This window comes from Microtus oregoni, unplaced genomic scaffold (genome assembly GCF_018167655.1).
Source record: "Microtus oregoni isolate MIOR12 unplaced genomic scaffold, Mior012 000003F_ref0000135, whole genome shotgun sequence".
In the NCBI taxonomy this organism is placed as follows: domain Eukaryota; kingdom Metazoa; phylum Chordata; class Mammalia; order Rodentia; family Cricetidae; genus Microtus; species Microtus oregoni.
Genome location: NW_024543062.1, coordinates 70,154,486 through 70,168,505, shown reverse-complemented (window position 1 = coordinate 70,168,505; position 14,020 = coordinate 70,154,486). Strand labels below are relative to the sequence as shown.

At 38.0% G+C, this 14,020-nt stretch overlaps 1 protein-coding gene across 1 annotated transcript in view; it reads left to right on the top strand.

The window, feature by feature from the left end:
• LOC121446120 (complement factor H-like) overlaps positions 1-14,020 on the top strand; it is a 70,606-nt gene that overhangs the window by 27,580 nt on the left and 29,006 nt on the right. The window contains exons 4-6 of the mRNA XM_041648518.1: positions 5,079-5,198; positions 5,291-5,473; positions 6,665-6,841. Coding sequence (XP_041504452.1) covers positions 5,079-5,198; positions 5,291-5,473; positions 6,665-6,841 — 480 coding nt within the window. The remainder of the gene's footprint in view (positions 1-5,078; positions 5,199-5,290; positions 5,474-6,664; positions 6,842-14,020) is intronic.

Here is a 14,020-nt window from a genome sequence, read left to right as displayed (position 1 = left end):
AATTGATATTAATTATTCCTAAGTATGTACTTATCTTATGTGTGTGCAGTTCTCTTCCACTATTATGTATACTTTTACATTCCCCAACATCAAACGATCTTTAGTGACTACTGTAATATTAGACCTTCAATTCTTTTCTTTCTGAACAATGTAATTTGAATCACTCAAATGTATAACAGCAAAAGCATAGGTTGTAGAAACCTATTATTGGAGAAGTATGACATTTCTGTTAATTAACACACTTCTAATATTTATATTAGGTTTAAAATATCTGTATCATTTTACATTTTGAATATTTTGCTGCTGTGGTCTTTTGCCATGTGACTTCTACATTGTGTTTGGTCATGAATGTAAAATGCTTTTCTGGAATACAATTAGAGACAATTGATACAGAATCATTTAATTTTCCTATTAATGATTATGTTATACCTGTGTACTTAGATCTTTGATTCCTTAAAGCACTATTCCGTTGTGTGCAGCAGAAGGTCCTGTGTTATTCTTTAAATGTTTAGCTAGTACATATTTTTCATATTGAAGCAACTATATCCATCTTAATATTTTTCTTGAGTGAGTTGCATAGTCTATAAACTCCATTAAGTTTTAACTTGTCAAATTAATTGACACTTCAAATGGCCAAAAGACACTTAAGGTCATGCGCAACTTCCTTAGCGATCAGGGAAATGCAAACCAAGACAACTTTAAGATACCATCTTATACCTGTCAGAATGGCTAAAATCAAAAACACCAATGACAGCCATTGTTGGAGAGGTTGTGGAGAAAGGGGTACCCTCATCCATTGCTGGTGGAAATGCAAACTTGTGCAACCACTTTGGAAAGCAGTGTGGCGGTTTCTCACGAAATTCGGGATCAACCTACCCCTGGATCCAGCAATACCACTCTTGGGAATATACCCAAGAGAGGCTTTATCATACAACAAAAGTATATGCTCTACGATGTTCATAGCAGCATTGTTTGTAATAGCCAGAACCTGGAAACAACCTAGATGCCCTTCAATGGAAGAATGGATGAAGAAAGTATGGAATATATACATATTATAGTACTACTCAGCAGTAAAAAACAAGGACTTCTTGAATTTTGCATACAAATGGATGAAAATATTCATCAGTATGGCGATAGGATAGGATCATTTAAGGTTCCCTATCCTCAGCTGCCCCAGGAACTAACTGGGGACCTTGCCTTGGGCACCTGGAAGCCCCTCTAAGTCCAAGTCTCTTGCCAACCCTAAGATGGCTCCCTTAATTAAGATATGTGCTTCCCTGGTCCCCTGTCCAACCTTCCTTTATCCCAATCATACCGTTGCCCCAAGTTCTCCCCATCCTACTCTTCTCACTTTTCTCTCGCCATCTCCCCTTACCTCCCTCCCACCCCACCCTTAAGATCCCGATTTTTGCCTGGCAATCTTATCTACTTCCCATACCCAGGAGGATAGCTATATGTTTTTCTATGGGTTCACCTTCTTATCTAGCTTCTTTAGGATAACAAACTGAACCTGATAGAAGAGAAAGTGGGAAGTACTCTACAACACATGGACACAGGAGACCACTTCCTACGTATAACTCCAGCAGCACAGACATTAAGGGCATCTCTGAATAAATGGGACCTCGTGAGACTGAGAACCTTCTGTAAAGCAGTGTGTCACTAAGACAAAAAGGAAACTGGAAGAAGATCTTCACCATCCCTGCAACTGACAAAGTTCTGATCTCCAAAATGCATAAAGAACTCAAGAAACTTGACTGTAAAAGGCTACTCAACCCAATTATAAATGGGGCACTGAACTGAACAGAGAATTCTCAACAGAAGAAGTTCAAATGGCCAAAAGACACTTAAGGTCATGCTCAACCTCCTTAGCGATCAGGGAAATGCAAATCAAGACAACTCTGAGATACCATCTTACACCTGTCAGAATGGCTAAAATCAAAAACACCAATGATAGCCTTTGCTGGAGAGGTTGTGGAGCAAGGGGTACACTCATCCATTGCTGGTGGGAATGCAAACTTGTGCAAACACTTTGGAAAGCAGTGTGGCGGTTTCTCACGAAATTCGGGATCAACCACCTCTGGACCCAGCAATACCACTCTTGGGAATATACCCAAAAGATGTCCTATCATACAACAAAATATATGCTCAACTATGTTCATAGCAGCATTGTTTGTAATAGCCAGAACCTGGGAACATCCTAGATGCCCTTCAATGGAAGAATGGATGAAGAAAGTATGGAATATATACATATTAGAGTACTACTCAGCAGTAAAAAACAAGGACTTCTTGAATTTTGCATGCAAATGGATGGAAATAGAAAACACTATCCTGAGTGAGGTAAGCCAGACCCAAAAAGAGGAGCATGGGATGTACTCACTCATATTTGGTTTCTAGCCATAAACCAAGGACATTGAGCCTATAATTAGTGATCCTAGAGAAGCTAAATAAGGAGAGCCCAAAGAAAAACATATAGGCATCCTCCTGAATATTAACCTTCATCAGGCGATGAAAGGAGGCAGAGACAGAGACCCACATTGGAGCACCAGACATAAATATCAAGGTCCAAATCAGGAGCAGAAGGAGAGAGAGCACGAGCGAGCAAGGAACTCAGGACAGCGAGGGGTGCACCCACACACTGAGACAATGGAGATGTTCTACTTGGAACTCACCAAGGCCAGCTGGCTTGGGTTTGGAAAAGCCTGGGATAAAACCGGACTCTGAACATAGCGGACAATGAGGACTACTGAGAACTCAAGAATGGGTTTCTGATCCTACTGCATGCACTGGCTTTGTGGGAGCCTAGGCAGTTTGGATGCTCAACTTGCTAGACCTGGATGGAGGTGGGGGTTCCTTGGACTTCCCACAGGACAGGGAACCCTGATTGCTTCTTGGGCTGAGGAGGAGGGGAGACTTATTGGGGGAGGGGGGGGAAATGGGAGGCGGTGGCGGGGAAGAGACAGAAATCTTTAATAAATAAATAAATAAATAAATAAATAAAAATTAATTGACATGAACATCCATAATCTTCTCTGTCTGTTCTTCTAAAAATAGGTTTTAAAAAAGATATATTTCCAGTCATTCCTGATATTGGTGCTGTCTCTACTTTTCTCTGCTAAATCTGTTTAAATGTTATTAATTTAAGAATTTTTGTAGTATCAATGTTTAAAGTTTATTTTATATATGAATGTGTTTGAGTATTACAAACATTATTCCTTTTACTTTTCTGCTTCATTGTTTCAGTTCAGGATGTGACAGCCCCCTACACACAAAAACACATTTCTACTCACTTTAACTTTAATTTCTTCTTTTTCTAATGTGTTAAGAGAATCTGGGGTAGCGGATAGGGGAGACTGTCCTTTTCTATGTGTATGCTCTGTGAAGGCAGCTTCCTCCATGGCCTTTATTGCTGTCCCACAATTTGCTTATGTGGTTTATTCATTGACACATGGGTTAAAAATTGTCAAAGGTTTTCTGGAAATTTTTGTTGGGAAAATAAAATGTTGCCACAGTGTATTTTCACTCACATCCACCACAATCTTTGGAATAAAGAAGCAGTATCTGGTTTAAAACACTTGATGCTAATGAAATCTGCATAAGTGGAAGCTGAATTTGATTGATCACTTTGTTCCCTTTGAAATTTATTTAGACTGGTTTAGGAGCTTTTTCTTTCCAGCTAGTGTGTTCAGAGTATTGATAAACTTCTTCTGGAATTTTACTAAGGTATTTGGATAATCAAATGGAGCTGTTCTACTTTTCCTATTTGAATATCTCACATGGCTGGCATTCTGGGAACCTCTGACCTTAAAATCTGTGGGCGTTTTTCTTCTCCTGTTCTTTTGTCACAGAATCTTGTACTGTGTTGTAGTATGCTGGCATCTGGCCAGAGAAGCTAGAGGATGGTGATGAAGATCTGCTGTTTACTCTTTTCTGCTTTTTTACATCACAGGTCCAGAGGCTTCAATTAATTTGAAAAGACTGATTTTTGGTTCTGAAAATCAGTAAAATACCCATTTTTTTAAAGTTTTTTATTGCTTTTTTTTTGAAGGTCAGAATCTTTCTCACTGCTATTTTTTGAAAAATTCCTCCATACGTACAGCCCTTGATAATGATAATAGAACTCATTAATCTATTGCTACTCTGAAATTCTAATCTTGTGTTCTTTTTCTCCTACTAGCAGCCATTGGTAATTTTCAAGATATTTCTCTGTTCCCTTCTTGTTTGTAGCTGGCACTCTGTTGTTCTTTTCTTTACAATTTTATTACATTCCTCTAAAAAATCACAACTTCATTACCTTTTCCTCATTTGTCTTCTACATGAACACTGTTCACTTTTTTCAGTTTCTTCAATTTGTGCTTTATTAGTATTTATTTACTTTTCCAAGTTAACGATGTGAAAATACTTATTCCTTACTGGATTTTATATTTTAATATTTTCTAGTTGTTTGATGAAGTTTCTGCTTCTTCACTATTTATTGATACCTCCCAATATATTAGCTAATGTTTTAATTGTCATTTACAAAAAATATTTAAAATTTTCTTCTTTGATTTCATACTTATCCGTATAGAAGCAAATATGTGTACTGGGAAGATATCTAGTAACTGGAAATATACTTTTATAGTATCTTATTAAATTATTTTTTTCATTGAATATATTTTTACCTGGTACATTTCACAATGAAATATTCAGCTGAAAAGAAATGTGGAATTAAAATATTTACTTTTACACCTTCAAGTTCAGTCATTTAAGACTTGAGGAGACAAATCTCTTGTTGTGAGAAGAGTAAATAATTTTGTTCCTCACGATATTCTTCAGATATTGACTCCATTGTATTTTAGACATGAAGTTACAAAAGTATTTCAAATTTTTGGCATTGAAATCTGTAGCAACTGTGTAGATCAATTTTCCAGTGTTATCATTCAACCTCAGGAACCCTAGTTGGGATAAGGTTAAGTCCCTAAGAGAGCTAACTATTCTCAAGTTTAAAGAAAGTACAAGAAAAAAATATTGTACAGAGCTCTGACTTTCTGTAGGACTGTGGATTTCCTTGGACAAAAACTTTTAACACATTTTGTTTTTAGGTGGAATTATGAGTGATTTAAATACCTATTTTAGAGACGCTTCAAACAAGATATTTCGTATCTTCGAATCTTCTGGCTTCAGCAATGTGAATGATTTTGATTTCAAGTCTTCATGTATAAGTGAGTAATGACTATTTTAATATATTTTTGTATTGTAAACCCTTAAGTTACTGAGAACACACTTGACTTTTTCTTACTTCTTTCCTTTTTAGAAAAATGTTTAAAGTCAAATATAGAAATTCAGAATGGATTTCTTTCTGAATCTGATCTTACATATGACATAAATAGAAAAACACAGTTTAGGTGCAAACAGGGGTATGTAACAGCAAATGGAGAGACATCAGGAACGGTTACGTGCCTCCAAAATGGATGGTCAGCTCAACCCGCATGCTTTAGTGAGTACCCCATTATATTGCTGTCATTATACTAGAGATATATGAGTTTAACTTTATTATTTATTGAGGTAACTGATGTTATTTTATTTGAAAGTTGAATTTTAAACTTCAAGAAAATTATTTTACTATTTGCTTTTCTTTTTGGACTCATTCTTGCATTTTCAGCTCATTTTCCTTTCCATTGCTTTACATACCCTCTAGTTTTAAATATAGTAAAGGATGCTTTGACCAGCTGCCTTGTTAAAGATGTTCTGCCTTCCTTATCAAAGCCATTGCTCCTAGATATAAAGGTAAAGTTTTAGGTGAAGATATATATCTGTATTTTAAATTTCAGAATATGTGATAACCATATATGTATTTGATTCTATCAATTAAAGTTCATTTCAGAAAGTCTCCATCTTAAAAATACTTTCCAAATTTCTCAATATTGGAAAGAAAGAAATGTTTCCATGTGGAAGCAATTTTGGCATTTTAAGACTTACAGTTAATGAAGTTTTTTTTTTTTTTTACTAATAATTAGTTCAGTTTGTTTTACTCATCAGAAAGCTAGCCAGTGCTCTTTTTTTCAAGAACTATTCAACATAACTTAAATGATAAAGTGATTTAAGATTCTTTCTGCTTTCTTAATTTCAAGTTTTCACTTATTGTACTTTTACAGAATCTATTTAAAGAAAAACTATTAAATTTTGCCCATGTACTCATATATATTAAATTATAATTAACAAGTCTTTTTGGATTTTCTTATTATAAAAGAAAAAAACTTTGATACAGTACAGAAAAGGCACCTTTTTCAAATTTAACTAATCTACTTTTCTAAACTAGGTTGCATATAAACTACTAAATATGGGACTTTATTTGCAAAATGCTATCACACTTCCCTAAAACTAAATACATCTGCTCTTATCTATTTATTTCCAGTATGTGATAAATACAATAAAAATTAGCTGAAAAAATTATTTTTAAAGTAAAGTTTTATGAAACTTAACTGAGGAAGTAAATGGGAATAGTGATGTACTTTTTATTTAATAACTCTTTCAAGAAAATGATTTCTTGTTGGTCTTCTAAGGGTATTTTTATACAGTATTTAATTGCTATCATAGATTAACCTGGGACTACTATAGCTCTCATGAGAATTGCTCAGTTTGTTCATTAACACTGAAAAATGAAATCTTCCATTTTATTTTGTATTAGAGTTTTGTGATAGACCTGTATTTGAGAATGCTGGGACTAAAAATAATAGCATATGGTTTAAGCTCAATGACAAATTAGACTATGAATGCCATGTTGGATATGAAAACAGACATAAAGATACCAAAGGCTCCATAATATGTAATTATGACGGATGGTCTGATAGGCCCTCATGTTTTGGTGAGTACTATTGTCTCTAAATTTTTTTACAAAACAAAATTATTTATGTGTTATATAAAAAATTAACTTCCTAGAATATTCCGTCCAAATTAATGTAAACTAGGAGAAAGGACGTTTTTGATTTTTTTTTTTCTTTTTCTTCAAGACAGGGTTTCTCTGTAGCTTTGAGCCTGTCCTCAAACTAGCTCTTTAGACCAGGCTGGCCTCAAACTCACAAAGATCTGCCTGCCTCTGCCTCCTGAGTACTGGGATTAAAGGCATGTGCCACCACGGCCTGACAGATGATCATATTTGTATTTATTATTTCATTGCATTCAATTATGTTTCCTCTATGTGCACAGTGAGTGCATGTGCATGTCTGTGGACGTGTGCATACCACGTTACACATAAAGGTATCAGAGAACTTGTGAGTCAGCTCTTTCTTTTCATCATGTGAATTTCAGGGATTGAACTCCTGTCACCAAGCTGGGAGGCAGGCCCTCTCACTGACTGAGCCTTCTCAGCAGCCTTTTAATCTGTTTTTAAAATAATGTATTCATCAGGTATAGATATCTCATTCTTGTGATTCTTATGACTCTGGAAGAGGTTTTAAGTTGGAGGACATGTTGGACATATTGAGTTGTGTTAAACACACAATAAACAAAATTAATAATATTAAATTAATAATTCCTTTATATGGCATGTGTATACCAAGTATCTCTGATTAAAGTATAATTGTTTCATTATCATAAAGGCATGCTCTTAGTTATTTAAATTAGTTCTCCACTATCAAAATTATAATTTGAAGTATGACATATCATGCAAATTTGAAAAGTAGAAAGGGAAGAGATGGACAATTTGGAAGAGAAAAAAATTGAAAGTGAAAGGAAAAGTATTGATTCAGGACACAGGACCACCTCTGGAAAGAGAGGAGACAGACAAGGCACATAGGAAAATGTGGTTTATAAAAGTACTAGGGGAACCCCGTGTTAGGATTGTTTGGTCTGAGGAAACACTGAAGGAGACCCCAGACTTGAGTAGTAGGCAAGAGCAAAAGCATTTATTAATATTTCAGCATGCATGTGGAGCCATTCACCTATACAAAATGGTGGCAATCCTGAGAGGAACATGCCGGGTCATTTTAAGAATAGATAGAGGAACTTCAGAGATGGTTTAGTCATCTCAGACATAATTGATTAATCAAGCAGCTGTTACATTAGTGTATTTTCAATTAGCTGAGGTTTTATCTTTGGACATACTTGGGAAATTATAGGGTCTGAAAGAAGCCCCCAAAGAAGACCAACAGCCACAAATGCAATAACAAGAGTGTTATGCCCAATTTGAGACCCCCAAAGAGACACCACCGGAATCCAGTTAAATCCAGAATGCAAAGCAAGGTTTATTCTTTCCAGCTAACCGGGATCTGTCCAGTAGTGCAGTAGGGAGAGCTCCCATTTCTCATTTGGGGTTGACACATATTGTGTCAAGGGGGTTGGTCTTGCTAAACCAAGGATGTGGGCTACTTCTGCATACCCCCTTCCTCCTTTAAAGGCTTCTTCTGCTTCTGTGCATGCCACCCACCCTCTACCCCCAGCTATTACTCCTGCTTCTGTCTAGACCTCAAAGCTGGATGTTGACAGGTGGCTAGCTGCTAGGAACATTTTTGCAGAGGTACCTGTTTTCAACTATCTCTTGATGTTTCAAAATTTCTTGAACCCAATGTCTTAACCAACTACTGATTGATCAAAGTCTCTTAAAATTTTCCATGTCCTTACATTTCCCCCTTCTCTTGTAACTTGGGGGACCAATTTTGGTTCCCCTTAGGGCCAAGCAGGGGCAACATACCTTTCTTCCCTGATATTGAAAGGGTCGAGAGGGCAATTTACGATGCATGGTCCAAAAGTTAACAGTAGCATGAGTATTATTATGAGCTCCATTAGCCCAGCTATCAACATTGTTAGCCAGGGGGACTATGAAAACCAGGACTCAAACCATCCTTGGGAAGGGTCTAATTTTTTCTCTGCTTAGCCAATCTTTTCCTAACTTTGACCAAATTATCTCTTATAATTTCTGAATAGTAAATGTAAAAACAGAATTTCTCTCCAAAAACTGCAGAGTCTTTCTATGTAAGGAAGTTCCCTTTTGACTTAGTGTCTCAACCAGGGATTATAGGACAATGTATTCTTTTAACTGTTTCCAGTTAAAAGTTGGGGCATCAATGTCAAGAGTTAACAGAGGGGAAATGCTAGTCAAAAACAAAGAGAAAATTTAGGCAATGGGGTATTTATTAGGAGCATCTGGTTTGTGAACTGTTGAAGACCCAGGAAGCATTCACACAGGCCAAAATAGTCCATATCAGTTTTCAGCAAGTCCAGGGTCCACAGTCATTTGGAGCAGACTGTAGTCAGTAATTAATGCTTGGTTGTATCTATCAACCAAGGGGAAACGTGTCGAGACAAATTCAAACTAGGAACAGAAGTTTAATACATTTGAAACTTTTAGGCCCATATTAAAATTTATATTATAGGGAAAAAACAAATAACAGATATAAAACAGCAAAAATAGACTCATACCTTTGAGATCTAGCAAAAACTTAGATTTGGGTTATAAGTGCGTAGACAACTAAAAGAAATTTAAAATTTTGAACTTGTGATCCAAACAGTAAGAAGTCATATTTTAATTAATTTATGTCTTAAAATTTGATGCTGCCAAATTAACAAAGCTATAGCTAGCCCAGCCATAAATACTGTCAGAGATCTCAGAAGGATAAATAAATTATATTTAAATACAGACCAAACAGCTTTCAAAACTATTGAAAAAAGACAGAGATCAGACCATGTGCAGTCATACCCAGGTCTCCATAGCACTGAAGGCTATTGAAGTACCAGAACAACAGCTTTACCAGGCCCATAAGATGAGAGGTTCCTGTTGAAGAGGGACATGGAAAAGACTGACCTTATTTTGTCTAGGTAAAAGTGGTTCAATCAATTCTCCAGTGTCCATAGTCTGGGCTGGATCCTGGCAGCAGGTGGTGCATTGGGGCATCTTGTCCAGTGATCAGTGTCATCATTATCCAGGTACAGCCATTGTGGTGCCTCATAATCTTCTCTGGAGACTTTGGGTCATTGCTAGGATCTGGGAGTCTCTGTCTGAAATAAGCTTTTAAATCACTATTTTAAATGTCTTATTTCATAGATCTCTGAAGTATTTAGGGCTTCCCAGGTATATCTGATCAGACAAACTTTACTATTAATTACTTGTTTTAAGCTTGACTTTAAAAACATATACAGGGGACTAAATAAGGCATATCTCTGTAATTATATCAGTAATTTAAGGTTAACTGATTCATAACTTGTATTTCTAACAGTCTTTGCATCTTTAATAAGGCCAGGACTTTATATCATATGTTATCAGATTTAACCTTTAAATAAATGATTTTACATTGAAGCTAATAAAGAAACCAAATTAGCCTTTCTGAGTGTAAAAAAAAACAGAACAAATTTGTATTATATTGCCATATATTAATGGAAGAGCCATTAGTTCCTTTTAGTATATAACATTCAGTTTATCCAAATAGCTTAAACTTAACAAAGTTAGCAAAGATAATAAGGCTAAAATCTAACATTAACAATATAAAAACTTTTGCAAGCACATATGTCTCATAATCAATTTTATTTTATTGTAGCTGACACTTCTGGTGACTATATCCTGGCATTGGTGTTTCTAAAACTGTTAAGGTCCATCCTTGCAACTGTTCTTTCTTTGGGACTCTAGTCTCAGTTGTTCTCAGTGATCCCTTTTAGTCCTTTATCTGAGTGACTCTTGAATTACAAGGTTTAACTGACAGAGCAAAGTACATTCTTGTGTATAAAAGCATCGAGGTGCAGCTTTTCAAAAAAGAACAGCATAAAACAGTTTTAACATTATCTATATCAAAAAGACATCCAAATTCCTGCTAACCTGTACCTAGTGACCAGAGAGCTCAGAGAACAAGTACAATACTTTCAATTACCATAGGCAAACTTTTCAACAAAACAAGCCTACACAATTTTCTCAAGATATTGACATGAGCCTTTATTTTATTTTTTATTATTATTAAAAATTTCTACCTCCTCCCCTCCTCCCATTCCCTCCCCCTCCCCTCAATATCTCTCCCTCTCCCTCTCTCTCTAGTCCAGAGAGCAGTCAGGGTTTCCTGACCTGTGGGAAGTCCAAGGCCCTCCCCCCTCCATCCAGGTCTAGTAAGGTGAGCATCCAAACAGACTAGGCTCCCACAAAGCCAGTACATGCAGTAGGATCAAAACCCAGTGCCATTGTCCTTGACTTCTCAGTCAGTCCTCATTGTCAGTCACCTTCAGAGAGTCCGGTTTGATCACATGCTCCATCTGGCCTTGATGAGCTCCCATTAGATCAGCCCCATCTTCTCAGTGGGTGGACGCACCCTTCGCAGTCCTGACTTCCTTGCTCATATTCTCCCTCCTTCTGCTCCTCATTTGGACCTCGGTAGCTCAGTCCAGTGCTCCAAAGTGGGTCCTTGTCTCTATCTCCATCCATCGCCAGATGAAGGTTCTATGGTGATATGCAAGATATTCATCAGTATGGCTATAGGCTAGGGCCATTTCAGGTGCCCTCTCCTCAGCTTCCCAAGGAACTAGCTGGGGACATCTCCATGGACACCTGGGAACACCTCTGGAGTCAAGTCTCTTGCCAACCCTAAAATGGCTCCCTTACTTAAGATATATACTTCCCTGCTCCCGTATCCAACCTTCCTCCATCCCAACCATTCTCATTCCCCCAAGTTCTCCCCATCCTCCCCTTCTCACTTTTCTCTCCCCATCTACCCTTACCCCCACTCCACCCCCGCCCCCAAGCTCCCAGATTTTGCCTGGCAATCTTGACATGACCCTTTTACAAGACTTTTTAAAGCCATAACTAATCTAGTATGTTAAACATTTAGCTTATTTTGATGTCTTCCTTTTTAAATTTAGTATTTGTAGGTATGAGAAACTATGATAAAACATAGCAAACAGTTCACATCCTCTGGCCTTTTATGACGTTTTTATAACTTCTGCAATTTTTTGCTTTTCAGACAACATAAAACTTCCATTAAAAACTTTTTTGCCATTAAAAACTTTTTTGCCTTTCCTCTCATTTTTTAGACATTATACAAATTTCCATCAAAGTATTTTTCTGTAATTTTGTCCAGCAGAACATGGCATAAATAAGATATTTAAAACAAAAGCAAAAATGTATACATCTTAATCAAAGATGATAAGTGTAACCCATTGGACATAAATGACTAAAGCCCATATATTTTTCTTTTCCTATGGAAATAAAAGCATATTTTCCCAAACATAATGCATCTTTAACATTTACTTTTAAATCAACGCTTTATAAAGTATACAGGTTAGTATAATTTAACATTTCTTATAAGCAGTATCAGGCTAGAAATGGATTAAGATGGGAAAGTGCTGGCCAGCTGAAGAGACCTTGAATGTTATCACAAGGAAGAAAAACTTAGCTTAGGAAAGAAAAGAGGGAGGCAGCAGTGGTGGGCACAAGAGTGTCCTTGGCTATCTGCCGATGTTCCTAAAAAAAATTTTCTTTACTTATCTCTGTCCATAATCTCAGATTCTCTGTTTTACATTTGCGCAGTTTTTCGATTGTAAGCAGTCAGTTCCCTATGAACAGGCATGCAGGTCCCTCCCTCCTGCCCAAAGAGGTCTGCCGAGCCCTCAAGATGCTGAGACAGGGCTTGCAGAGCAAGACATGGAGGAAAATGCTCAGGTCCCTGACTGTTCCCGGTAGGCTCCCGGTAAGGCCCAGCTGTGCTCCGGGACTGTGGTGCTTCTTGGGCCCATGCTGTTTTCTCCTCCTGCCTGGACTGTTCCAATCTGCGCGCCTCGCCCCTGCCCTCTGCCCTCAGCAGGGTGCAGGACAATTTTGCCATCTATTCCATCCCTGGCACCTCTGCTCCATGGCCTTGGAGCCCTGCCCGATTCATCATCCCCAGAGGGACCCCAGTGCATTCAGCTTGCACAGAGTTTGCCACCACCTAGTCCCAGGTCCTCTGCCACATTGCACTTCCCCCAGTCTCATGGTTTGGCTTTCCTGTCGTGCTCCCTTTCCTATCCCCACAGTTAAGCTCTGTCTCATTTAGAAAACAATCAGACAACCAGGCTTCCTGGAATTTCAGGGGGTAGAGGGAGTGTTTCCCATGATAACAGAGGGAGAGGTGAAATTACTTAATACAAACAGCAACAAAAACACGTATGCTAATTAGGACAAACAAAAAACAAATCCAGACTTTGACAATGTCCTGGGACAAAGCACAAGATACCTCCTCTTCTTTTGGCAAGGGAAGAAGCCTAAAAACACTCCTGAACTGGAACCGGACCTCCACCAGAGGTTCTTGATTGCTCCCTGTAGGAGTCTGCTGAAACCTCACTTGAGCTATTTTGAGGTTTGCTTCAGCCAGACTCTCCTCAACCTCTGCAGCAGCCAGATTCTAACTAGCTATAATAACCTCAGCGGGATCGAGATGTCTCTTTCTCCTACCAAGATTACTGTCCTGACACGTCTGTCCCTTAGTGAGAGCCTGATTATCACTCGGACTAGCCAATCAGCTCTCTCTCAGACAATGTCTCCTGCTAGTGAGTCTGCTCTCTAGTCTAGAGTCAGCTCTCTCTCCCAGAAAGTTTTGCCTCCTAGCGAGCCTCTCTTTTTCTAGGCCGAACAATCAGCACATACATACATATATCTTACCGGTATTAAAATAAACCTCTAGACCTTCGAGGGCCCCGGCTGGAGTCCCGGCCAGCTCACCAAATATTATGCCCAAGCTGAGACGCCCCCAGAGAGACACCACCGGAATCCAGTCAAATCCAGAATGCAAAACAAGGTTTATTTTTATCTTTTAAGTGGAGTTAGAGGAATTCCAGAGAGGAGGGATTAATCTGGAGCTGATTGGTGGAGGAAAGATTAGTATGGTGGCTGAATGGCAAAAGGTCCTAGTAGTCAGGGACCTTCCAGTAGTTGCAGATAGGGAAAGTTATCTTTAGTTATCAGGAGACTGGGGGTTACCTGCTGAGCCAGCAAAATGGCTTTGGGAGCCTACTGAACTAGTGGAAGGGGCCATGGGATGCTTGCTGAGCTAGCAGAAGGCTGTAGTTTTTCTGAGGGCTGTCAGTTTAGCTCTGT